Genomic DNA, 23,935 nt, shown 5'->3' on the forward strand with positions numbered 1-23,935 from the left:
TGAGATGTACTTGCTTCAGAAGATTTTTCACCACTCTTCTTGTTGGACCAACAATCTTTCTTCGAGTGCCCTCTCTTGCCACAATTGTAGCATTTGAGATTTGTCTTTCTTCGAGATGTTGATCTACCATGGTTCTGACTCCCACTAGGGCCACGCTCCGTTGATCTGCCTCTCGTCACCGTCAAAGCTTCCATTTGTTTTGAGCTCTCCTGACGATCTTCCTTATTTTTTCGCCTGGATTCTTCTTCAAGAATAGCTCCGGCAACATCATTAAAGGATAAACGGTCAACAATATTATTGTTTGTAATATTGATGACGAGTTGATCATATGAATCTGGTAAACTCTGAAGAAGAACCTCTGCACGTTCATTTTCCCCAATTGTGAAATCTGATGCAGATAGTTGAGCAAACATTGTGTTCAGATTGTTGATGTGATCCGGCATCGAAGTGGATTCACTCATTCGAAGAGTGTAGAGTCTCCTCTTTAAGAAAATTCTGTTGTGAAGTGACTTGACCTCGTACAGTTGGATAAGAGTATCCCAGATCTCCTTTGCTGTTTTCTTTTCAGCAATACTAGACAAAACTGAATCTGCCACTGCTAGGTGCAAATTGGCTACAGCATTGTCGTCCATCTCTTTCCACTTATCATCAGTTATATCAGCAGGTCTACCATCAATTGCTGGTAAGCAATTATCCTTCCTTAGGATCGCCTTTATCTTCGATTTCCACAGGGAGAAGTTACTCCCATTGAACTTCGGGATCTCAAATTTTGCTGCCATTTTTTTTCACGGAACTGGTTTACACAATTTCACCGTGAATAGCACAGTATACGTGAGCAGTATTGTATATTTTTACCGCACACTAGAATAGATCTAGTATACGTTAACAATCACTGCAAAAGTATACAACCACACGTGTGAATAGTAACCGTACACCGCAGCGGAATAAGGACCGACACCAACACTTCAAGTAATCATATTCTTCTTCTTTAATTATTGTTTGGCTCAATAAAGCATTCAATACCTATGTAGAGCACTTGAGTGGTCTAGGATTTTGATATATTGACACTCCATTTTCACTCAATTTCCACCCTATCCAGTTGTTTTACTATACCTCTATTGAAGTATCCAATTGTTTTACTATACCTCTATATACCTCTATTGAAGTTCTTTTTTTGACGTTCCAGTTCCACCACCAACAATGATATATACACACCTCCTTTTTTATACACTTCATTTCCACATATTTTTATCTCTATCTCTCTCCTCTTATCACTTATCACATCTTATACTTTCTCTCTCTTACTTTTTTCATTTCTTCCTATCTCTCTCTTCCTCCACCTCATTCCACCTCATTTTTGAGGTGTGAACAAATAATTATCCGTTCCACCACCATTAAAGCTCATCTGAAACGGTGTGTCTCTACACTCACCAACTTTTCAACTTCAAAGCTTAGTTATGACTTCAATGTTTATAAATCTATAGTTGAACAATGTTAACAATACAACTTTGTTTGCAGGATGGCCTCAAATGGAGAGATCACAGAGGGGCCATTGCCAAATTGGCTTGAACTTCCTACTGAAGTGACTGCAAAGATACTGTACAAGCTTGGTGCCTTTGATATTCTAACCAGTGCACGTCTAGTGTGCCCTTTATGGTGGAAAACTTGCAAGGACCCTCTCATGTGGCGCACCATCGACTTGACCAACCAACCCCCTAGCTACCCGCACACTGCAATGCTGAAGCTTTGTCGCTATGCGATTGAACAAAGTTGCGGTCATTTGGAAGATATCAGTATTGATTTCTTTTGCACTGATGAAGTCCTCAAATACATTGCTGATAGGTAGTCTCATCATTATTGTCTTTGTAATTGGCTTCCATGTTTTATGATTTTTAGTGATTCTGTTGCAGGACAGTTCATAAGTATTTTGTGTTTATGATTTTGTTTAAACATGTTTCTTAGTAATTATTTTTTCAAAACTTTACAGCGGAAGCCACCTACGAAGGATGGGGCTTTTGATGAAATCCTGGGGAATTTCAGATGTAGGAATGATTGAGCTTGTAAAGAAGCTTCCGCTGTTGGAAGAGTTTGAGATTTCATTCAATTGTCTACCTAAGAATATTTTGGAACTTATTGGTCAATCTTGCCCATTTTTGAAAGTGATTAAATTTACACTATTTATTGGGTTTCCTAAAGGCTTTGAGTGTAATGATGATGCGTTCGTTATCGCAAAAACTATGCCTGAGCTACGTCATCTTCAACTTATTGCGAATAGGCTCACTAATGATGGCTTGCTTGCCATTCTTGACGGATGTCGTCATCTTGAATCTCTTGATCTGCGTGGTTGTTCCAATGTTGATTTGAGCGGGAGTTTGGGGGAAAGATGCTGTAAGCAAATCAAATATTTATATTTGCCAGAAGATGTAAGTGAATTTTCCTACTACTTTGAAGATGAAGAAGATGATGGTGATTATGATGATTGTTATTATGATCAAGAATGTGACTGGGGAAAGGAAGGGGCATATCATAATTGTGTTGTAGCTCACAGTTATGGTGATTGTATTCAATGATCCTATGTTCTTGGACATGTTGATCACCTGGTACAGTTCTAAATGATTTATTTTTTGTTAGAAGAGGCTCAATGGTTCTTCTAAATGCCATGTTCCTCTAATTCTCATGTAGTATCCTGGAATTTAGACTAGTACTTTATACTCATGAGGGGTTCATATACTTTATCAAGATGGCTTCAGTGTTTTGTTTCTGAATCTCTTTTTGGTTGCTGTTAGTAATTATGATTGCTTAGGGCTGCTAATGGGCAGTTATGTTTCAATTTCAGTTATAGACAGCATTTATTTTTCAGTTTCTGTTTATGGAGCTGTTACTTTTAATTGTTCTTTGGTTATGGCATAAGATTATGATCATGTTGTTAGTGGGTAGTAGTTGCCTTATTCTCTTCAAAAACTAGCAATAAGTTCAGCACCTCTATCTAATTTTCTTAACGAAACAACAATCTGAAATCAAAATAACAACAGTTTCCAATGTTTTTTTTTTTATATATTTTATGTTTGGAGGTTCTGTTTTTCTACTTTCTTCGACACCACACTAAGACTGGTTATTTGTTCATTCATTTTAAGTCCTAAATTTACCCTATAAAATTACACCATACTATCTGTAATATCATAGATGTTTATGTTATGTTGATTTTTAATGGACTTTAGTACCCTTTGATATATGGTGTTGTTAGCACCAGAATAAGTCAAATGGTGTTGTTAGCACCATTGCTCCTCTAACCAATGAGATAAGATGGATAGACTTGGAATTTGTAAATGTTAAATGACAGAGTTCAATTAACTAATGGCAATTGCTGGGATAGTTTCCTTATAATGATGATCTAATTAGACATCTTTTGCTCAGTTTCTTTCAAAGTGGTGCATTGAGTTTTACATAATTTGGTTTTTGATCGAGTTCAATGGTGTAGTGTGATCCATATTTTCACTTAGGGGGATAAGACTTTTATTGTTGTAGCAGCTTTCTCTTTCTGGAATGATACAAGAATCCAACCTGTCTATAGGAATCTTTAAGTTATAAAGTTCAATGCAAATCTCTGTTCTGTTATTTACCATATTCATTCTTGGTTTTAATCAATGATCAGAAATTTTGTGGCTAACTTACTAGTATTTCTTTGGTGGTGTTGGCATTAGAGAGACATGATTATAGACAGTAAAATAATGTTGCAAATAGTCTTGCCAAGTATGGCACTAGAATGAAGATGCCTCTAGTTATGTGGAGTTCTCCCTCAAAATTGATTTTGGCTTTAGAATCAATTATACATAAGAGTTTCTGAAGATACTCTAATACTTGTAACTTGGGATTTATGATTGAGTCCTTTTTCTTGGATTTGTCTTAGGTTTATTTCCCAATTTGTACTTAATCCCCTTGTACATTTTACTATAGTTGTATACCCTATTTTCCATGCTCTTTTCCTGATTTATGTTAGAAGGCTTGATGGCGATTCTGCAAAGAATGCAGATATGTGGTTTCCCACGCCATATGCGCCTTTTCCATGTCTTATTGTTCATAAGATTGTAGAGTAGGGGAAAGGAGGAGAAATATTTTAATGGAGGGGAAGGGAAGGAAATAGTTTTAAATCTTATCATGCTTGGTTAAGAGAAGGATCAGTTTTTAAAACTTAATACGAACATCCTCTATCTTTGCCTTTTTTTTTTTTTGAAATCCTCTATCTTTGCTTCTTACTAGCTGTTCATTTAGAGAAAAAAAAATGTTTCTATATATTTGTGCATTAGACTTTCAAGAAATTTTCCAAATAATGTCATTGTGAGAAAAATATACGATGAGAAATAAAAAACATGTTAGTAAAAGATAAAATACAAAAAAAAAAATTTAATTTTTTTTAAAAAATTAACAAAATCAAATGCATCCTTTAATATATTTGTTTCTTCTATTTCCAACAGTTGATCGGATTTAGAAAGAAGTGAGATATTGAATTTTAAAACATTTTATTTTATTGATCTTTCTTAATAAGTCTTACTATCGAACAAATTATTTTCCCAAAAAATTATGTTCACTTTTAGTCTTTTTTTTTTTTTTGAAAATGAGAGCAAAATTGAGTTAGGAAAAGTTTTTCCGAAAATCTGATTTTTTTTTTTCCTATAAAAATCATTCCCGCCTTTTTCCTTCTCTTAAGTCTAATAGTGGCGCCAAAAGCATTCTTTATTTCCTGTTCCGGTATGGAACTATCCTCTCGGGCTAATCGATTTAGAACGAAAGGAATGTAAAATAGACCAATGAAAAATCAAGCAAGGGCTAAGCAATTGAGAGCGATAAGGAACAAACAAGATGAAAAATGCGTGAAAATGTTAGATCCCCACCGCTTGGGTGGTGTCTGATATTTATAGATTGAGTTTCGGTCCGCCCGGACCATGGGTTGCGTGACCCATATTTACATTAGGCTGATAAGCCCAACTAATCAATAAGCCCATATCAGACCACAAGCCCACAAGACACCGAGTCTTAAAAGCTTTAAGACGAAGTGTGTCTTTTTTTCGAGCCCACAAGCAATCAACTCGCCCACTACACAAAGACTAATAAGTAATTGACACGCCCAAAATGTGCAAAGGAAATAATGGGCACACAGGCTCCAAAATCAAAATTTTAAAAGGCATAAAAAAGCTAAGTAATCATTCCTTTGTCATTTCAACTTTGGTGTTACTTCTTGATCTTTGTGTAGCGTGTGCAAGTTGACCCAAATGGTCTCTTCGCCTCAATCACAGCCTCATTGTCATTATCATGAATAATTTTTTCTTCCCCTAAACCATGATTACAACCTGCTCTCATAATACCACAAGTAATAATGCACAATAATTTGAAACTTGAACAAAATAAAAGTTAAAGACTTAATGTAAATCAATAATATGGAACATACTTACTTCACATCGCTTGCACATTCATCTATTCTCAGTGTAACATGGGAGGGCCACGATCCGGTCCACCCATTTGCTTCATGATAATGATAAGCCCAAAGTAAAATGATCCGGTCCGCCCATATCAGTCCATTGCCTTCACATTTTACCGTACATAGTAAAGCACTCTTGAGTGAATCTCTTAAATGTTGTAAAGTTCAAACTTAATCAACTACTTTGGAATCATAAGGCCTTTGTGTATATAACGTAGTCAAATTTTCATTTTTGACATAGTTATTCATGGAAATCAAAGTCACTATATTTGATTTCATTAGTATGCTCGCGTGGAGACTTGTGCTTAGTTTGGACAAGCTTAAATCCAATTTAAGACTGTGCTTATGAATTCGTGGTCGAATGCTCTTGTTTTAAGAGACTTACTCTTTTCTCAATTGTCTGACGTCGCCCAATTGATAGACCTTAGTTGATAAGTTTCCGCTACGGGTAAAAGAAATAAGTAAAATGATACGCCCTTGATCACTTTAAAAAGGTTATGCCTCGTTAAAAACTCTCCCGCCTGGGGTAGAGAAAAGAGTGCATACCTGTTATTCATTAATAGTTGATGCCTCGTTAAAAACTCTCCCGCCTGGGGTAGAGAAAAGAGTGCATACCTGTTATTCATTAATAGTTGATGCCTCGTTAAAAACTCTCCCGCCTGGGGTAGAGAAAAGAGTGCATACCAATAAAATGTTACGCCCTTGAACATTTTATAAAAAGTTATGCCTCGTTAAAAACTCTCCCGCCTGGGGAAGAGAAAAGAGTGCATACGCCCTTGAACATTTTTAAGAAGTTATGCCTCGTTAAAAACTCTCCCGCCTGGGGTAGAGAAAAGAGTGCATACGCCCTTGAACATTTTTAAAAGGTTATGCCTCGTTAAAAACTCTCCCGCCTGGGGTAGAGAAAAGAGTGCATACCTGTTGCTCCTTTCTTTTTCTGTACTTAATGTTTTATGCTTTGACTGTTTTTAGTCAACTCATCACCTGTCAACTCATCACCTTGTTAGCATGAGATAAAATATAATATAACATTGACAATATCAAAATATGTAAGAAGCGCACAAACATGCAAATTGTACAGGAACAATATTCAAAATCCAAAACCTTAAAGAAATGAGTTTTCTCAGTATTATGAATGAGTCTTCTCAATTACTAAACTAAGCAGCAAAAACACAATGGAACACTTCTTATGATCAGCCTAAGCTAGTTTATCTAAATCAGAATCATTCCACCATCAATTCAATGAACATTCATCCAAGGTTCAAAGCTTCAAGCTTCACAAAACCAAAACCAAAATCCATGTTGCTTTAAGCAAAAATCATGACAGGATAACTAAAAAGTGAAATCTTATATAGATACAATGAGGCAAAAAAAAAGTGAAATCTTATCATATTTGTTAGCCAATACTCAATTTCTGGTACCCTTGAACCTATTAAGCACATAAAATTTGATAGTTATAGATACTTCACAAGACATATGATGAAGACTCTTCCAAAATGTATATGCAAGCCTATTAACCATACTGCACTCTGACTTTAAAAGAAAAACCTTAATTCCATTTAAGAATCATGTAATAACCAAATGCTTATTTTCTATGAAAATAGTATGATTAAAGTTCCACATCATTACATACATATAGTCTGGTAAGCAAGCAAATTATCATCAAAACAGCGTTTAATTGTAGGAGAAATTTTATAGCTTATGATAACTCAAGCACACAACACCCAAACCTAAGGTTTTCTAAGTAAAATGGCAGTTTAAAATGAAAGTTGGCCAAATAATATAAGGCATAGCATCAGAAACACTTGATAACCAACACAAAGTCAAGAACTCAAGGTAACTTTTTTCCAAACAGCAACGTTATACTTTCTTGAACTTCTTTTGAACTCACATAGAGAATTTATCAAATATATGGTAGACATTTGGAGATCTCTTCAAAGTACAAATTGAAACTCATGGACCCCAAAATGCAATCAGATTCAACATCAATGTGGAAGTAACCGAGTATAGATTGATTTTCAACATAAATTTCAATCTCTTGCATCACAAGTTCAAGTAATCAAGCTTTCAGGATTAGCAGGCAAAATCTCAATTTGAAGGACCAATTCTTCATGTTTAATTCAAGAATATAGCAGAGCAACTCACAACAAAGACAAATTGATACTTAATAACATAGAAAGCATTAACTTTAGAATCAACTTTGAATTCAAGTAAAGAGCATCCATTCATCAAAATTAAAGCTCATTATTTTATAGCTCAAACAGTTCAAATTCATATAGTGATATAAAACATCCACTGCAATTAGACACTTTCCAAAGGTACTTCTTATTAAAGCTAGGAGACTGTTTCTCAAATAATCAATTAAGGATTTACCATCAAAACAAATTAAGAATTAACTATGCAAGGGTATATTCCACTGGAGTTCGAATAATTATCAAAGAAAATCACTATTCTTTGTGCAGGCAGCATGCAGATTATGCAGATAGGATATTAAATAGAATTAAAAGAAAGATTTGTCAAACCAGGATTTTGTCTCAGTTCCAGATTCTGTGTTATTCAAGACCAGCCATTTTTGTTGGCATACCCTCTCCTAGGATGCATTTTCATCATCCTCCATTCCATCAAGTATGGTCCACCATATGCCATGAGAAAAATGGAGATATCAGTCTTAAAGCAAAAACAATCAAAGGAGAGTAGGAAACAAAACACAAAGAAATAATCCAAAAAGCCAGAATCTTCTTTGGGCGATCCTGAACAATATGCTTGAATTTTCTTGGTTTCCCGCATCCTGTTCGCCACCGCCATGGACTAGGTTCACGTTCAAAAGGATCCTTTCGCCAATCTGAACCATAGGTGACATTTGCTCGCCGAATTTGAACACCGGCGACAACTTGCTCGCCACTGAACTTCAACGTCGGCGACCCTTGCTCGCCAAGCTTCAACCGCCAAAAGCAAAAACTTGTTCGCCGTAATAACGTCCCCGCAGCAAACGTGTTCGCCATAACTCCATCGCCGCAGGAAACGTGTTGAGATTGCCTCATATGCAAAGTTGAAGTGCCGAAATCGTTCACCGATTTCATCGAACAGTTGGCGTGCCATTCTGATTCTCCACTACTTCTTCTTGATCTGATAAGTTTCTCCATCTGATTTACGGACACAAAAGAGAGTAACGAAATTAATTTCGAACTACTGGTAATCAGAGTACAAAACTAATGGAAACAAAACCGAAACAGAAAGTAGAAGAAAATTTCGAAGGAACAAGGATCTGTTTGAATGATCCTGAATCAATTTGGTTTGATTGAACTCATGGGCGAACATGGACGATTTCGACCCAGAGTGGCGGTTGAGAAAGCATGAGCGGTTGCAAACTCCGAAGTAGCAGTTGAGACAAAATGGTCGTTTAAATTCTGGTCGTGGCGGTTGAAATTGAGTGGGCGGTTTCGACTCAGAAGTGGTGGCTTCATCTCTTAAGTGGCGGTTGTGCAGTTTCTTCTTCTTGATCGCCCTTCTCTTTTTCGCCTTATCTGGTAACCGTTCGTCGCTTGCTCTCCTTTTCCTCGACCCGTTTAAGCGGCGAAGCAGATCCATGAACCATGACTGAGAATTCCATCCAGAAGCAATTCTTCTCCAATTTCCTTTCAAGGTCCTCATTTTCACCAACAAACTCACAGAGACATTTTATCAAAACGCCTTCAGTGCAGAAGGTGGAACAATATTAAACCATGAAATAGAAAGGTAAATCACTCTCTGCATTTTCTTCTTCCTTTTCATCGATCTGAACAGATTCTACCCTTCGCTCACTCCTCTCGCCCACTCTTTCTCTTCCAATTTCTTTGCTTCATTCATGAAGGATTTCTATGAGATGGTGGTCGGCGATTGCAACTTTAGAGAAGGGAATTGGCGGTGGAAAAAAGGATGAAAGTGATAGTTGAGGAAACGCTTATAATGATTTGCTGGGATTTGTGGAAATGGGGAAGTTTTAGTCGTGGGTTCGGCCCCACGGTGGGCGCCAATGTTCCGGTATGGAACTATCAAGCAAGGGCTAACCAGTTTGAGAGCGATAGAGAATGAACGAAACTAGAAAAATGCGTGAAAATGTTAGATCCCCCACCGCTTGGGTGGTGTCTGATATTTATAGATTGAGTTTCGGTCCGCCCGGACCATGGGTTGCGTGACCCATATTTACATTAGGCTGATAAGCCCAACTAATCAATAAGCCCATATCAGACCACAAGCCCACAAGACACCGAGTCTTAAAAGCTTTAAGACGAAGTGTGTCTTTTTTCGAGCCCACAAGTAATCAACTCACCCAACACTACACAAAGACTAACAAGTAATTGACACGCCCAAAATGTGCAAAGGAAATAATGGGCACACAGGCTCCAAAATCAAAATTTAAAAGGCATAAAAGCTAAGTAGTCATTCCTTTGTCATTTCAACTTTTGCTGTTACTTCTTGATCTTTGTGTAGCGTGTGCAAGTTGACCAAAATCACCTCTTCGCATCAATCACAGCCTCACTGTCATTATCATGAATAATTTTCTCTTCCCCTAAACCATGATTACAACCTGCTCTCATAATACCACAAGTAATAATGCACAATAATTTGAAACTTGAACAAAATAAAAGTTGAAGACTTAAATGTAAATCAATAACATGGAACACACTTACTTCATATCGCTTGCACATTCATCTATGCTCAGTGTAGTGTATTCTTTGTAAGATGAACTTTCCATCAGAATCATTATGTGTTTCTTTACTTTTCATCGGAATTGATCCGCCTTCATCATTATTCAAGCACATCGCTTTCTTATTTTACTGTATATAGTAAAATACTCTTGAGTGAATCTCAAAATTTTATAAAGTTTAAACTTAATCAACTACTTTGGAATCATAAGGCCTTCGTGTATATAACTTAGTCAAATTTTCATTTTTGACATAGTTATTCATGAAAATCAAAGTCACGATATTTGATTTCATTAGTATGCTCGCGTGGAGACTTGTGCTTAGTTTGGACAAGCTTAAATCCAATTTAAGACTGTGCTTATGAATTCGTGGTCGAATGCTCTTGTTTTAAGAGACTTACTCTTTTCTCAATTGTCTGACGTCGCCCAATTGATAGACCTTAGTTGATAAGTTTCCGCTATGGGTAAAAGAAATAAGTAAAATGATACGCCCTTGATCACTCTAAAAAGGTTATGCCTCGTTAAAACTCTCCCGCCTGGGGTAGAGAAAAGAGTGCATACCTGTTATTCATTTATAGTTGATGCCTCGTTAAAAACTCTCCCGCCTGGGGTAGAGAAAAGAGTGCATACAAATAAAATGTTACGCCCTTGAACATTTTATAAAAGGTTATGCCTCGTTAAAAACTCTCCCGCCTGGGGTAGAGAAAAGAGTGCATACAAATAAAATGTTACGCCCTTGAACATTTTATAAAAGGTTATGCCTCGTTAAAAACTCTCCCGCCTGGGGTAGAGAAAAGAGTGCATACCTGTTGCTCATTTCTTTTTCTGTACATAATGTTTTATGCTTTGACTGTTTTTAGTCAACTCATCATCTGTCAACTCATCATCTTGTTAGGAAAGATAAAATATAATATAACACATTGACAATATCAAAACTAGATGTTCCCATTCATGACAATTTTTCAATTTAATTGAATTTTCCTTCTTACAACTGGCTAAATTGTAAAAAGAAAGAACAATTAAATTGAAGGGTAACTTTGTGCATTGCGTTGGTAAGTTTGCAAGCATTAGTCTGCTATCTCTTTTATTCACTTAAATTTCTCACTTCCCACTACTTGAGTAGTAATACAGTTTACCACTAATCCATCTTCACATATAAATAACACACAGTGGGTGGACTAAATTAACTTCATAAAATAGTTATACTAATCATTTTAAAATGGATATGGAAAGTTAGTGATGCACCTTACCAAAATAAACTGGCTGTATACCCAAAATGTTTTAACTACCACGCCCAAGTAAGAAATTAACAAATTGCAATAACAAAACATAATCATAATATTTGCACTCACTTGAAAAGCATACACGTGCACTCTTTCAAAGAAGAATTTCAACACAGGAGCAGTTCAAGCGTGTATATTATACAAGCATCATGTGTGTCACAAACTCATCATGTAAATGTAACTCGAGAAAAAGAACATGTTGTAAGCACAGGTCTTTCAAAAACAGTATTAGAATAAAGATTCTTCAACCAATAAAGAATTAACATTAAGAGAAATGGAGTCAAAAAACCTGATTTACGGATAGCATGAAACAAATCAAATCTGCCATGAAGGGGCTGATAGGCGAACCAACCTCCCGGCGAAGGACACTTTTGAAAGTCACCAACACATATGCCATATCTTTGCGCCTTTGAGACTTTGGAAGGGCGGTCCAATTTGCGTCTAACCTTGACATTGAGCTTCCTAAAACAGTCGGTGTGCCAGAAGTATTCCTTTACCCAACGGCTTTCACAATCCTCATTTTCGCAAGTAAACTGTATTAGATTCTGAGAAACAGTAACTCCCAGGAGCTTTTTCTGAGTTCACAATTGCAATAGTTAAATAATCCAATAAAATGTTAAAATACAAGCATGGTGGAAAACTTGGAATTTTCACCCTCTTTAAGATCCTGAAATATGTGCTCTATGTGCAGATTTTCAGCTTAAATAAAGTATCCGAAATAAAATCAGTTCCAGCACAGGCGTGTATATTTAAAACAAATATAGCCAAGCATAATTCTGTTTTGATACAATGTCCATTTACTTCAAAACTGAATGGCATTGACAGGATAATTGATAGTACAAAACTAGCAGGTATGGATGAGCGCAATAAGTGAGGAAAGACTAAAACATTATGAACATTAATAGGGAAGTACTTAGCACAATTAAGTAAAAGAACTAACTAATTAACTAATGACTATCAAAGCATGAAGTTCAAAATGTAACCAATGTCCTTAAGACACTCACTTTTCCTGTATCAAAGACCATTTTACAGCCTACTCTGCCACTTTCTTTCATTTGGCCCAACTCATGGCAAATCATGCTTCAAAGCATAAATAGCAGAAACAAGCAAATCATGCTTTGCAACACAAACATCAGAATCAGAATCACAGCAAAACAAGTAGCATAGCACGTAGAGCTTAAAATAACAGGTTCAAGAATATTTCCCTTTAAACACTTTTAAAAACTGTTCAGCAAGCACAAAGCATAAGAAATATGCAGTGTTTAGGAAAGAAGGTTAACATGCTTCAATTACCAAAATCAAATGATCACTCATTCTATTTAATAGCTTCACAATACAGATAAGATTAATTTCACCATAATTTTCACATAATGAACTCAAACATGTCAACATACATTCAGACTCATATTCAATTACTGATTAACACAAGCACGTAAACATTTCATCCAACACATAAAAATTCAAATAAAGATAAGTTAGAATGTGCAAACCCAACGTGTCATTTCGACTCTAGTTCTTGGCATTGTTCGAACACTAATGTCATTCAGTTCGCCTAGTCACCATCGCCTCAGTTTGCTCAACCAAAATCAATAATCTGCCATTTTGTTTGCAATCACTCTCCGCTATGCCGACACTGGATGTACCGCTACCAGCAACAGGAAAGAAGTCATCCTCTTTGTGCCGATTCTAAAACTGTGGCATGCAAAGAAACAATGCTTTTCTGAAGCATTTCGTCAAACAGTTGGCATGCTCCAACTCATAGGCTTATTCTTCTTAATCTGCCATGCTCCTCTCTGTCTCATATCAAAAGCACAGAAGAGAATGATGAAATTAATTTCAAACTATTGATAATCAAAGCACAAATCTAATGGAAACAGAACCGAAACAAAAAGTAGAAGAAAAATTTGAAGGAACAAGGATCTGTTGGAATGGTCCTGAATCAATTTGGTTTGATGCAACTCATATGCAAGTATGAACAATTTCGATTCAGAGATGGCGGTTGAGACAAAATGAGCGGTTCCAACTCCGAAGTGGCAGTTGAGACAAAATGGCGATTAAATTTAGAGTTGGCGGTTGATATTGAGTGGGCGGTTTCAAAAGTGATGGCTTCAACTCCTAATTGGCGGTTGAAATTGTATATCCCGTCGTCAAGCATCAATTTCGCCCGCGCCTGAACTTCCGCCCCGCCGTTGGAGACCGTGCCGTTGCGAATTTCTGTTCTCCTCTTCGTCCCCTTCCCTTTTCCTCGATCTATTCTGTTTTCTGGTTTTGTGAATTATGGGTAGTTTGGTGGCAGATCGATGATGACGGCTCAGAGGATGATGAAGAGAAAAATGGAGCTTAGCGATTGTAAATTCAGAGAAGAGGATTGATATCGGTTGTACGCTTCCATGAAACTTAGTTACTTGCTTGTGACCAATGATGAAATGCGAGATAACATATTTGAACTCCAGATGAGGATTGGCAAGGGAAAAGGATGAAAGCGGTGGTTGGAGAAAAGCTTGTCATGATGATCCGGTGACGGATGAATTTGTGGAAGTGGGGAAGTTTTACCTTGCCCCACGGTGGGCGCCAATGTTCCGGTATGGAACTATCCTCTCGGGCTAATCGATTTAGAACGAAAGGAAAAATGCCAATGAAAAATCAAGCTAGGGCTAAGCAATTGAGAGCGATAAGGAACAAACAAGATGAAAAATGCGTGAAAATGTTAGATCCCCACCGCTTGGGTGGTGTCTGATATTTATAGATTGAGTTTCGGTCCGCCCGGACCATGGGTTGCGTGACCCATATTTACATTAGGCTGATAAGCCCAACTAATCAATAAGCCCATATCAGACCATTTCCGCAAAGAGAAATGGCTTCTCGGAGAGATTTCTGACCTAGGGCTCGTGAGCTTCCATCTTCCACCACAACTAACACCGCTCCCGGCAGCAACCACCATTGCATTCCGGCAACTGGTAATCTCTCTCTCGCCCAAACTTCCGTATCATGAATTTGTGTTGTTGGATCCCTTTCCTTTCCTTTTTTCAAACTGCGGTATGCTGTGAGATCTGAAAATTACTTCATTCGTACAAATCTTTCAGATCAATGTCTTTTTGCAGGACTTAATTAATTATATTCTCAGCCAGCAGTTCACATCCCTAAATTTATCTTTGCTACAAACTAATGCTTGTTTTTTCTGTGTTGGTATTACATAATTGTAGCTTTCAAGGTACTTAGTTATTGAATGTTGCTTTTAAACAGTGATGTGAGGTTGCTAAGTTTGATAATTGATTTTGATCTTCATACTACTTCATATACATTTTCTTAACAATGACTTGAATATTATACCATTCATTACCTCGAGTATTTGAGTGGCCAAATAGTTTTGCACCACTATTGAAGTATATCAGAAACTGTGTCTCTTACTGTCACCGACTTTTCAACTTCAAAGCGTTTAGGTATCATTTTAGTGTTTTAAAATCTGTTGTTGAACAAAATTAACCATCAAACTAATTTTGATTGCAGGGATGGCGTCTTCTTCAAGGCCAGCGAAAAGAGAGAGAACAGAGCGGCCATTGCCAAACTGGCTTGAACTTCCAAATGAAGTGACTTTAATGATACTACACAAACTTGGGGCCTTTGGAATTTTAGCCAGCGCACGCCTAGTGTGCCGATTATGGCTGAAAATATGCAAGGATCCTCTCATGTGGCGCAACATTGACTTGACCTACTCCTTTCGCTACTACCTTCCTTCATTGGATAAAATTAGCCGCCTTGCCATTGAACTTAGTTGTGGTCATTTGGAAGATATTAGAATTGAGTCTTTTGGCATCAATGATGAAGTCCTCAAATGCATTGCTGATAGGTAATGTCATCAGTTTTCTCTTTGTTAGCTTCCATGTTTTATGACTATTACTGATTCTGTTGGATAATAGTTTTATATACCAAAACAATACCTTTCCTATGATAGGTCTCCCGCCATATTTTGTTTGAATTAAGGTTTATTCACGTTTCTCCACTTTAGACCTTTAGAGAGAAATAGGAACAAAGAAAGATAAATGAGTGATATGAAATGTGATAGAAACAACAGAGAAAGATGGAAAGAAAAACTGAGTAGAATTGAATTGTCAGAGAAAAAGAAAGTGAAGTATGAACACATCATAACCCATTTTGTTTTCATTTTCAATCATAGGATGACATTTGAGTGACAACTTTATTTGGTGGCGCATATTTTTTTGGAAGTTGAATTTATTTAAGCATGTTTCTTTGCATTTGTTTTACATACTTTTACAGCGCAAGTCACCTACGAACGATGCGGCTTTTGGAGTGCTATGGAATTTCAGATAAAGGATTGACTGAGGTTGTAAAGAAGTCTCCATTGTTGGAGGAGTTGGAAATTACATCGATTGACCTATGCCTATCTAAGGATACAGTGGAACTTATTGGTCAATGTTGTCCATTTTTTAAAATCATTAAAACATTAACCCTTGGGGAAGTTTTTGAAATGCTTCTACCAGTGTGATGATGTAGCGGTTGCTATTGCAAAAACCATGCCTGAGCTACGTCATCTCCAGCTTTTTCGAAATGCACTCACTAATGACGGCCTGAGTGCCATTCTTAATGGGTGCCCTCATCTTGAATATCTTGGTCTTGGTTGTTTCAATCTCATTTGGAGAGGAAGTTCGAGGGAACGGTGTGGTAAGCAAATTAAGGTTTCAGATTTTTCATTAGAGTTAGACTATACATTTTCTGCCTATGAAGAAGATGACGAAGATTTTGATTTTTGAATGTACCTATGGAGGTAGCTGGGAGAAGAATGGGGAATATGATGAATGTGCTGTGACTCACTATTATGGTCTATTTTTATAATTTGATTCATTTTGTAGTCTAATCATCCTATGATCTGGGATATGTTGATCATCTGGTACCGTGCTAAATGGCGTTTATTTTTTGTTAGAAGAGCCTCAGTGGTTCTTCTAAATGCCATGGTTCTTATACTTTTGTAGTATCTTAGAATTCAGACTAGTATTTTATACTCATGAGTACTTTATAGTTTACACTCATGAGGGGTTCACGTGCTTTATTAATTAAGATGGCTCAAGTGTTCTGTTGTTGTTGGATCTGTTTGGTTTCCAATGTACAAGTATAAACAATGCATTTTTTTTTTTTAAAAAAAAGGCTTCAAATTTGTCAATAACATCTATATTGTACATTAAACGAATTACTAGTCTAATGAAAAAAATATCAATGTATGGAGTTGCCAATATTTTTTCATTTGATTAGGATATGTTATTTTTGACATGACATCCCAGTTGATCTGATCTAAGTAATGATGCAAATGTTTTTTTTTTGTGTACCACCACATTCCATCTATTTGGAAGGAATGAGATAGAACTAAAACTAATAAAGTATTAAAATTGCAAAAATTCCAATTTACCCCCAACTATCACAATTATCAAGTGTTTTATGTCGCCCAGTTGTCCTTACTTGTGAGGATAAAGATTCAGCACTTGGATTGGATTGAGATGAAAAATGTTCCTGAGTTTCAAACCGTAATCACGTTGGAGCCCGTTAAGAGAATAGCATAAAAAGTTTAAATGCACTAGCAAATAGGTAAAACCGATATCCTCAATCATAGTTGCTACTCAACACCCTCCACCACCATCATTATACTCGGACCCTTCGCCACGTCCACCTATGTTCGACGACATCCGTTGATGAAACTTAACACCCTCCACACTTGATAAAACCCACGAGTGTTCGTAATCTGCATAATGTAAGCGTGTTGTCATGTTATGCACCTGAATTGAAGCGATTCGCCTGCCTCGTTGTGCAAACGATTTCAAGTGTATTGGAAGTAGAAGACACTGATGTTACGTGTCCGATGGAACTCATCCCACATGATGCGAATTCAGTGTTATTTAACTTGCATATGACTTTTTATGTGATGAATAAATATTTGGATGAGTTCGGCTCCGGTTACCATCATGGGTCAAGACATGCATCTAAGATCATAAGTCGCTTACAGAGATTCTTAGAAATCGCCACGACACAACCCTCACATCACAACCTTCTGAGAGGAAGTAATAAGTCATTACCAATTATCTCAACCTGTGTTGGCACTTTTAAGACTTTCTTATCACTAAGCAACCAAACCTTATTCTTTTTACCATTGCAACAAGTCTCTTGGTCGCACTTCAAAGAGTTTCAAAATAATGTTTGATGTATACAAGTAATTATACATTACAAGTAGGTAGACCTCTCCCAACAAATACTAATTCATACACATCGTTCAAGGATCAAACTGGGTTAGATGCTTAAGAGGACGTTCAATTACTTATCAACTATACTAAATCTTGTTAACTATGACCTATGAGTTGCTTATATAAAAAATAAGAAATCACTAGTATAATCTACATGATTGCTTAAATATTAAGTTGCATTTTGAACTTAAATGTTAAGCAACCCAAATAAACACTGTATTCCAAGACAACCCTTTACTTTTTAATTTCTTTTGGTAAATAGTTTACCTTTTTGCATTATTAGTAAAAAAAACGGACTTGAGATAGAAAACAACAGCATATATGATTAAAAAACCCCCTTTGCAGCCCTTGTCTCTGTCATGATTAAGGTCAGTTTATTTTCTTATTCAGTTTTCTTCCTCGTCTGTTGTATCTTCCATATTTTCTTTGAAAGAAGGTGTGAGTTTCAATTTCCATCTGTGGTGGGTCTTGTAAAATTGTGAAACATGACTTCTGGCATCCCCTGATTTCACTCCAGAAGGGTAGCTAGCACAAATGGGTTAGGAAATAGGAAATACTGTGTTTTTAGCTTAAGATCTCAAAAACTTCATATACTAGATTGTGACTATGTTTGGATTTCCCTAGTCACTAGTACAAACCCATGTTAGCACACTTCAAGCCAAGACAAATAGTAAAGAGAAATGCTTAACTTCCCGAAACGAAACGTAAGAAATATAAAATGATAGTGTGTTTTCATGATTTCAGCACATTGTAGTTTTCTTTTATAGGCAAATGTTAGTTGTTAGTAATGTTAGTAAATTAGTCATCCTCAGGGTTCGAACCTTAGACCTTTCACCCTCCCAACCCTTATGTCTCCTAGCTCTTGCAACTTGAGCTAACCTTCAGGGACAGCACATGGTAGGTGCGCCTGTGAATTGTCCACGCTTCAAGCCTAAGTGGACTCTTACATGAGGGGGCATGTTAGAATTTTAATAATTAATGTCTTTACCTAACAGCTTAAGCTTTTTAGATAATTTGTTGTTTGACAATAAAACATATATTTTGGAATGGAACGAATATTTAAACCCTTACCATATTTGTGCTTGTTTGAAAACAAGGAGATGTTAGAAGCTCCTAGGCAGAGACAATAGGCATAAAAAAGCTATGATTAGTCAAAAACAAAGTAGCATGAGTACTAGATGAGATGTAATATTTTTTGATCATTAGAATGTCTTTGTACTAGTTGTTTGATTCCAGCCAACCACAATGAGTTCACTACAAAAAAAAAATCGGCCTTGTACTTAGTTGTAAAGCTTTGTGAAATTAAATTCTAAACACACTTGCAAATCATACCCAATTTATGGACCAAAGTATATACTCTTCACCAAAAAAATCGAAAAATCATATATCAACTTTGATCTATACTAGTATAAATAAGGGAATGAATGTTTCGACTTATGATGAAGTTGCTTTTTAATTTTCTTTATTAAAACACACATCTGAATACTACCATTTATCAATCCAATGGCTAGAACATTAGAGTGTTGGTTACCTCAAGCATTTGAGTGGCCAAATAGTTTCTTCACCACTATTAAATTTTATCAGATACCGTGTGACTCTTACACAGTTACACTCACTGATTTTTCAACTTCAAAGCGTTTAGATTTCAGTTTAATGTTTATATATCAATCGCTGAACAAAGTTGACCATCAAACCAATTTTGTTTGCTTGCAGGGATGGCGTCTTCTTCAAAGCCAGTGAAAGAAGAGATCACGGAGGGGCAATTGCCAAACTGGCTTGACCTTCCTACTGATGTGACTGCAAAGATATTATATACACAAGCTTGGTGCCTTTGAAATTTTAACCAGTGCATGTCTAGTGTGCCCTTCATGGTGGAAAATTTGCAAGGACCCTCTCATGTGGCGCACCATTGACTTCACCAACCCCCCTCGTTACCCAGACTCATACTCTTTACTGGTGAAGCTTTGTTGCAGTGCAATTGAACGAAGTTGTGGTCACTTGGAAGACATTAGTATTGAATCATTTGGCAATGATGAAGTCGTCAAATGCATTGCAGATAGGTAATGTCGATCATTTTTCTTTTTGTTCGGTTCCATGTTTTATATACAATACAATACACATTTCATATGATAGGTCTCCCGCCATAAACATTTTTTCTAGTCATTGGCTCGTGTCGGGTTTTATGCATACATTTGAGTAACAACTCAATATTTGGTAGCATATATGTTTTTGAAAGTTTATGATTGTGTTTAACCACGTTTCTTTGCAATTCTTTTCCAAAATTTTATAGTGGAAATCATCTACGAAGGATGCGACTTTTGAATTGTCAGTCTATATATGTCAGACGAAGGATTGAGTGAGGCTTTAAAGAAGCTTCCAATGTTGGAGGAGTTTGAAATTTCATTGAGTGACGTATCTAAGACTACTCTGGAGCTTCTTCGTCAATGTTGTGCATTTTTTAAAGTGACAAAACTGAAACTGTTTCGCCGTTTTTTTAAATGCCTTGACTGTCACTATGATGATTATGATTTCGTAATACGTCAAGTTGTGTTTTCTAAAAACAGGCTCGATAGTGAGGGTGTGCTTACCTTTCTTGATGGATGTCCTGATGTTGAAGTTAAATCTCTTCAGCTGCGTGCTTGTAAACTATGTTGATTTGAGCAGAAGTTTTAGGGAAAGTGCGAGTGAGAAAATCAATGGTTTTAGTATTTGGCAAAGGACCCTGAGTGAAGTTTCCAATTCAACTACGTTGATGATGCTGATTGAAAACGTGATAGTGATGCTGTGGCTGACTATTATTCATTTTGTAGTTAAGTGTTCTATGTTATTGGAAATGTTGATCACCTGGTACCGTTCTAAATGTCATTTATTTTTTTTGTCTAACTCAATGGTTCTTCTAAATGCCATTATTCTTTTACTTTTGTAGTGTCCTACAATTTAGACAGTGTACTCATGGGGGATGCACATACTTTAACCAATAGGATATGATGGAAAGACTTTGAATTAGTATATGTCAAATGATAGAATTGAATTAATCAATGGCAATTGTTTGGGTCTTTTGTTAATTAGACAAATTATATATCATGACTTTGATCAGTTACTTTCAAAGTGATGCATTGATGTTAGTGCTAAAATTATTTCTTAAACTCAGCGGCGGTATTAGTTCTGTTTATTTTAGCTTTTTCTTTGTGGAATGATACATGAATTCAATTTGTCCATAGTAATCTTTTCATTGATAAAGTTTAAGTTTAATGGCATAGAGAGAGAGCTCAGTTTGCAAGGAAAAATCACGTAACCATTAAAACCAAAAAATTTAACAGCCTCTAGATCGTCACATATTCTCTTCAAACAAAGATATCATCATACTTGGAAGAATGTTCAACTTCCTTCTCAACTTCAAACAAAAATTCTTACCAATCAAGATAAAAAACTCAACAGGTTCCTTCATGAACAAAAACAAATTAGAGAAAACAGTCATTATCTGCCAGTAGAAGAATGGGACCACCTTCATTTATGTTATTAATTTTTTTGTTACAAGTGGATGATTTAAATAATTAAACATCTTATATTTATAAATCATTTCAATATACAATGATTAAAAGTTAAAGGGACACGTATTTAGGCCCGGTGACCTTGTGGTCAACTTGGACCTGCCTCAACCCGAATATGTCTTTTAGTTACACAATCTTTTTTCATTCTTTCATTAAATCGGATTGGTCCAATCCAGTCCAATATTATAGGGTTGTGACAAGTTGACGGGTCAGTGTCGGTTTTGTCCACCCCTATAAGGCTATAACTAAAAATGGAAATATTCAAGCATACAAGCATTATGATCTAGAAGGATTTTGGCTCATTTACGTTTTGTTTTGTTTTTCATCTCATTTACATTAATTTGCTCTTTCTATTATTTTTTTTCTATCACATCATTTCATACCTTATATATCTCATTTCTTTCTTTCTCTCATTGGTGGAAGTATAAATGGAATGTGGACACAAACATATTTGACCTATAATATAGAAAAAAAAAAAGGACCTATAATATATAGTTGAAGGCAGCAAGCAAAACATGAAATTCAATCACTTGAAACAGAAGTGCTAATTTTATTCTTGTTTTTTCAGGACTGTGAAGTTTCATCAATAGTCCATTACAAGGATTCAAGTCCTTTGGCAAAAACTTCAGCAAAAGCCTCCATTTGAGACTTGTTCAATGCCAAACCAATCTCAATTCCTCCATGAATGTCCCTACTATCTGAAAGAGAAAATGCTCCAGTTCTATCAACAGAAGTAACATCCACCTTCTTAGGCCTTCCCCATCCAAAATCAACACCATAAACCTCAAACCGAGGTGACCCTGCAGTGGAAAACATCTTATCACCCGCCACAGATTGTATCTTTGAAATCCAATCCTCTGCTCCATTCATCACCCCACTCTCCAATTCACTCAACTCATCAGAAATCACCACAAGAGCATTGATGAACCCATCATCACCCAAAACCTCTCCTGTTTCAGCCACAGCCAAGTGAGGCATAATGCAATTCCCAAAATAAGTTGGCTTAATTGGAGGCTCCAAACGGGTTCTACAATCCACACTGAACACAAAAGCTACTCTCTTCGATTTCACTTGTTCTACTTTCACCACACATGAAATCAGATAAGCACAAGTAACTGAAAACGATGACAAACGAACCTTGTTCTTATCAATCTTGGACTCTGCATATTGCTTCAGCTTTTTTATATGTGAAGGGGTGACCTCAAACAAGCCTTTCACTGTATCCTCCCCTATTGCACCACCAAGCGTTTCCCACACCTTTAAGCTTCGGTTGTTGGTTTCTCCACCGAAATTCAACCAACTATTCGCATAAACCTCGTTGATTCCTGAAGGGTCTGTTATCACTGACCTGTCAAAGAAAGGTGTTAGATTCTCAGGGAGTGAATAACAGGGGTTTTGATCTTTGACTTTGAGGTTAGAGCAAACAGAGGCCCAAGCTTTCATGAATGAAGTTGAGGTTTTCCCATCAAGGGCTGCATGGTGTGTGGTTATTCCAATGGAGAATCCAGCGTCTGGGAAGAGAGTGAGCTGGAGTGACATAACAGAGGCTTTCTCATGAGAGGTTTTCAGGGGAGGTATGAGGGGGTGGCGTTTTTGAGCTTCACAGAGGTTGGAGCTTAACTGGTTGAAATCGGCGGCTGATTCAGCTACGGTGAGGGGGACGGCGTCGCCGGGGAGATAGGTGATGATGGGGTGGGGGGAATCAAGGGGCCATGTGATGGTGCCGGCGAGAGGGAGGAAGTGTTGGAGGGTGATTGAAAGGGAGTGTTTGAGAGTTGGAAGAACAGAGTCAAAGAAGGAGGTGGTGGAGTTGGGGTGGTCGTAGAAGAAAAGACGCTCCACCGGAGGGAGTCTCAGCCATAGGGTGTCGAAGAAGGTGAAGGGGAGAGAGGTTGCAGCGGCTTCTTGTGGCGGCGCCACCGTGCAAACTTGGTGAACTTTCAGTGTTTGCGCCATCTGGTAGGAGTAAAGAAATATGAGGAACTGGGAGATTGTCCAGAATCCAGTTCCAACTTCAGACCAAAACAAAACATTAAAAAGAAGAGAATTATTAGACAGAGTCAAATGATAGGGTTGACAAGTAGAATGAGTCATAAATGTGATGCATGATTCGATACTATAATAACAGGAAATAATTTGCTTACCCAAACAAAAGTTTATACTTTCAGGAACTTTTCAAAAAAGAAAGGGATATAAAATAAATAAAATTGTATTGCAATATAAAACTCTATAATAAGAGATTTTTTTTAACTTATAATAAAAGAAAATTAAAGTGAATAAAGAGCTATAAAATCGGCATTGTTATAGCAATATCAATTATGAATCTAAAAGGTTTTAATTATTAAAAAATAATAGATGTTAGAAAAATCAATGATAATATTAATAATTATTCATAAATTATGTAAATATGTAAAAAATTAAAATTAGAAATACATTATTATTTTTAATTATTGAAAAGAAATTCAAATAATGTAATGTAAAAGTAAGAATATATTACATATTATGTATTCTTACTAATTTAATTTTACAAATATTATTAATTTGTTGTTAATGATTAATCATAAATTTTTTAATTATTTATTTTAATGATTAAAAGCTATAACCATATAATTGTCCTTAAAGGTTTTATGAATTTATTTCATTAAATGTGGAATTTATCTCTTATAAAGTCTTCTCCTCACCCATACTTAACCAATGTG

General features: G+C 36.4%; 2 protein-coding genes and 1 pseudogene across 2 annotated transcripts; 2 read left to right on the forward strand and 1 right to left on the reverse strand.

Annotated features, from left to right (window-relative positions):
* The first annotated feature begins 1,450 nt into the window (after positions 1-1,450).
* LOC130735665 (putative F-box/LRR-repeat protein 23) lies at positions 1,451-2,787 on the forward strand. The gene is made up of 2 exons (XM_057587582.1): positions 1,451-1,842; positions 1,988-2,787. Exons 1-2 carry the CDS (start codon positions 1,520-1,522, stop codon positions 2,568-2,570), a joined length of 906 nt encoding a protein of 301 aa, XP_057443565.1. The 5' UTR covers positions 1,451-1,519; the 3' UTR covers positions 2,571-2,787.
* An 11,509-nt stretch (positions 2,788-14,296) lies between these two features.
* LOC130735666 (putative F-box/LRR-repeat protein 23) lies at positions 14,297-16,457 on the forward strand (annotated as a pseudogene).
* Positions 16,458-21,766: 5,309 nt separating this feature from the next.
* LOC130739441 (phenolic glucoside malonyltransferase 1-like) lies at positions 21,767-23,322 on the reverse strand. The gene has a single exon (XM_057591731.1). The coding sequence runs from the start codon at positions 23,190-23,192 to the stop codon at positions 21,831-21,833; it is 1,362 nt and encodes a 453-aa protein (XP_057447714.1). The 5' UTR covers positions 23,193-23,322; the 3' UTR covers positions 21,767-21,830.
* Between the last annotated feature and the right edge of the window lie 613 nt (positions 23,323-23,935).

Source organism: Lotus japonicus, chromosome 2 (genome assembly GCF_012489685.1).
Source record: "Lotus japonicus ecotype B-129 chromosome 2, LjGifu_v1.2".
In the NCBI taxonomy this organism is placed as follows: Eukaryota; Viridiplantae; Streptophyta; class Magnoliopsida; order Fabales; family Fabaceae; genus Lotus; species Lotus japonicus.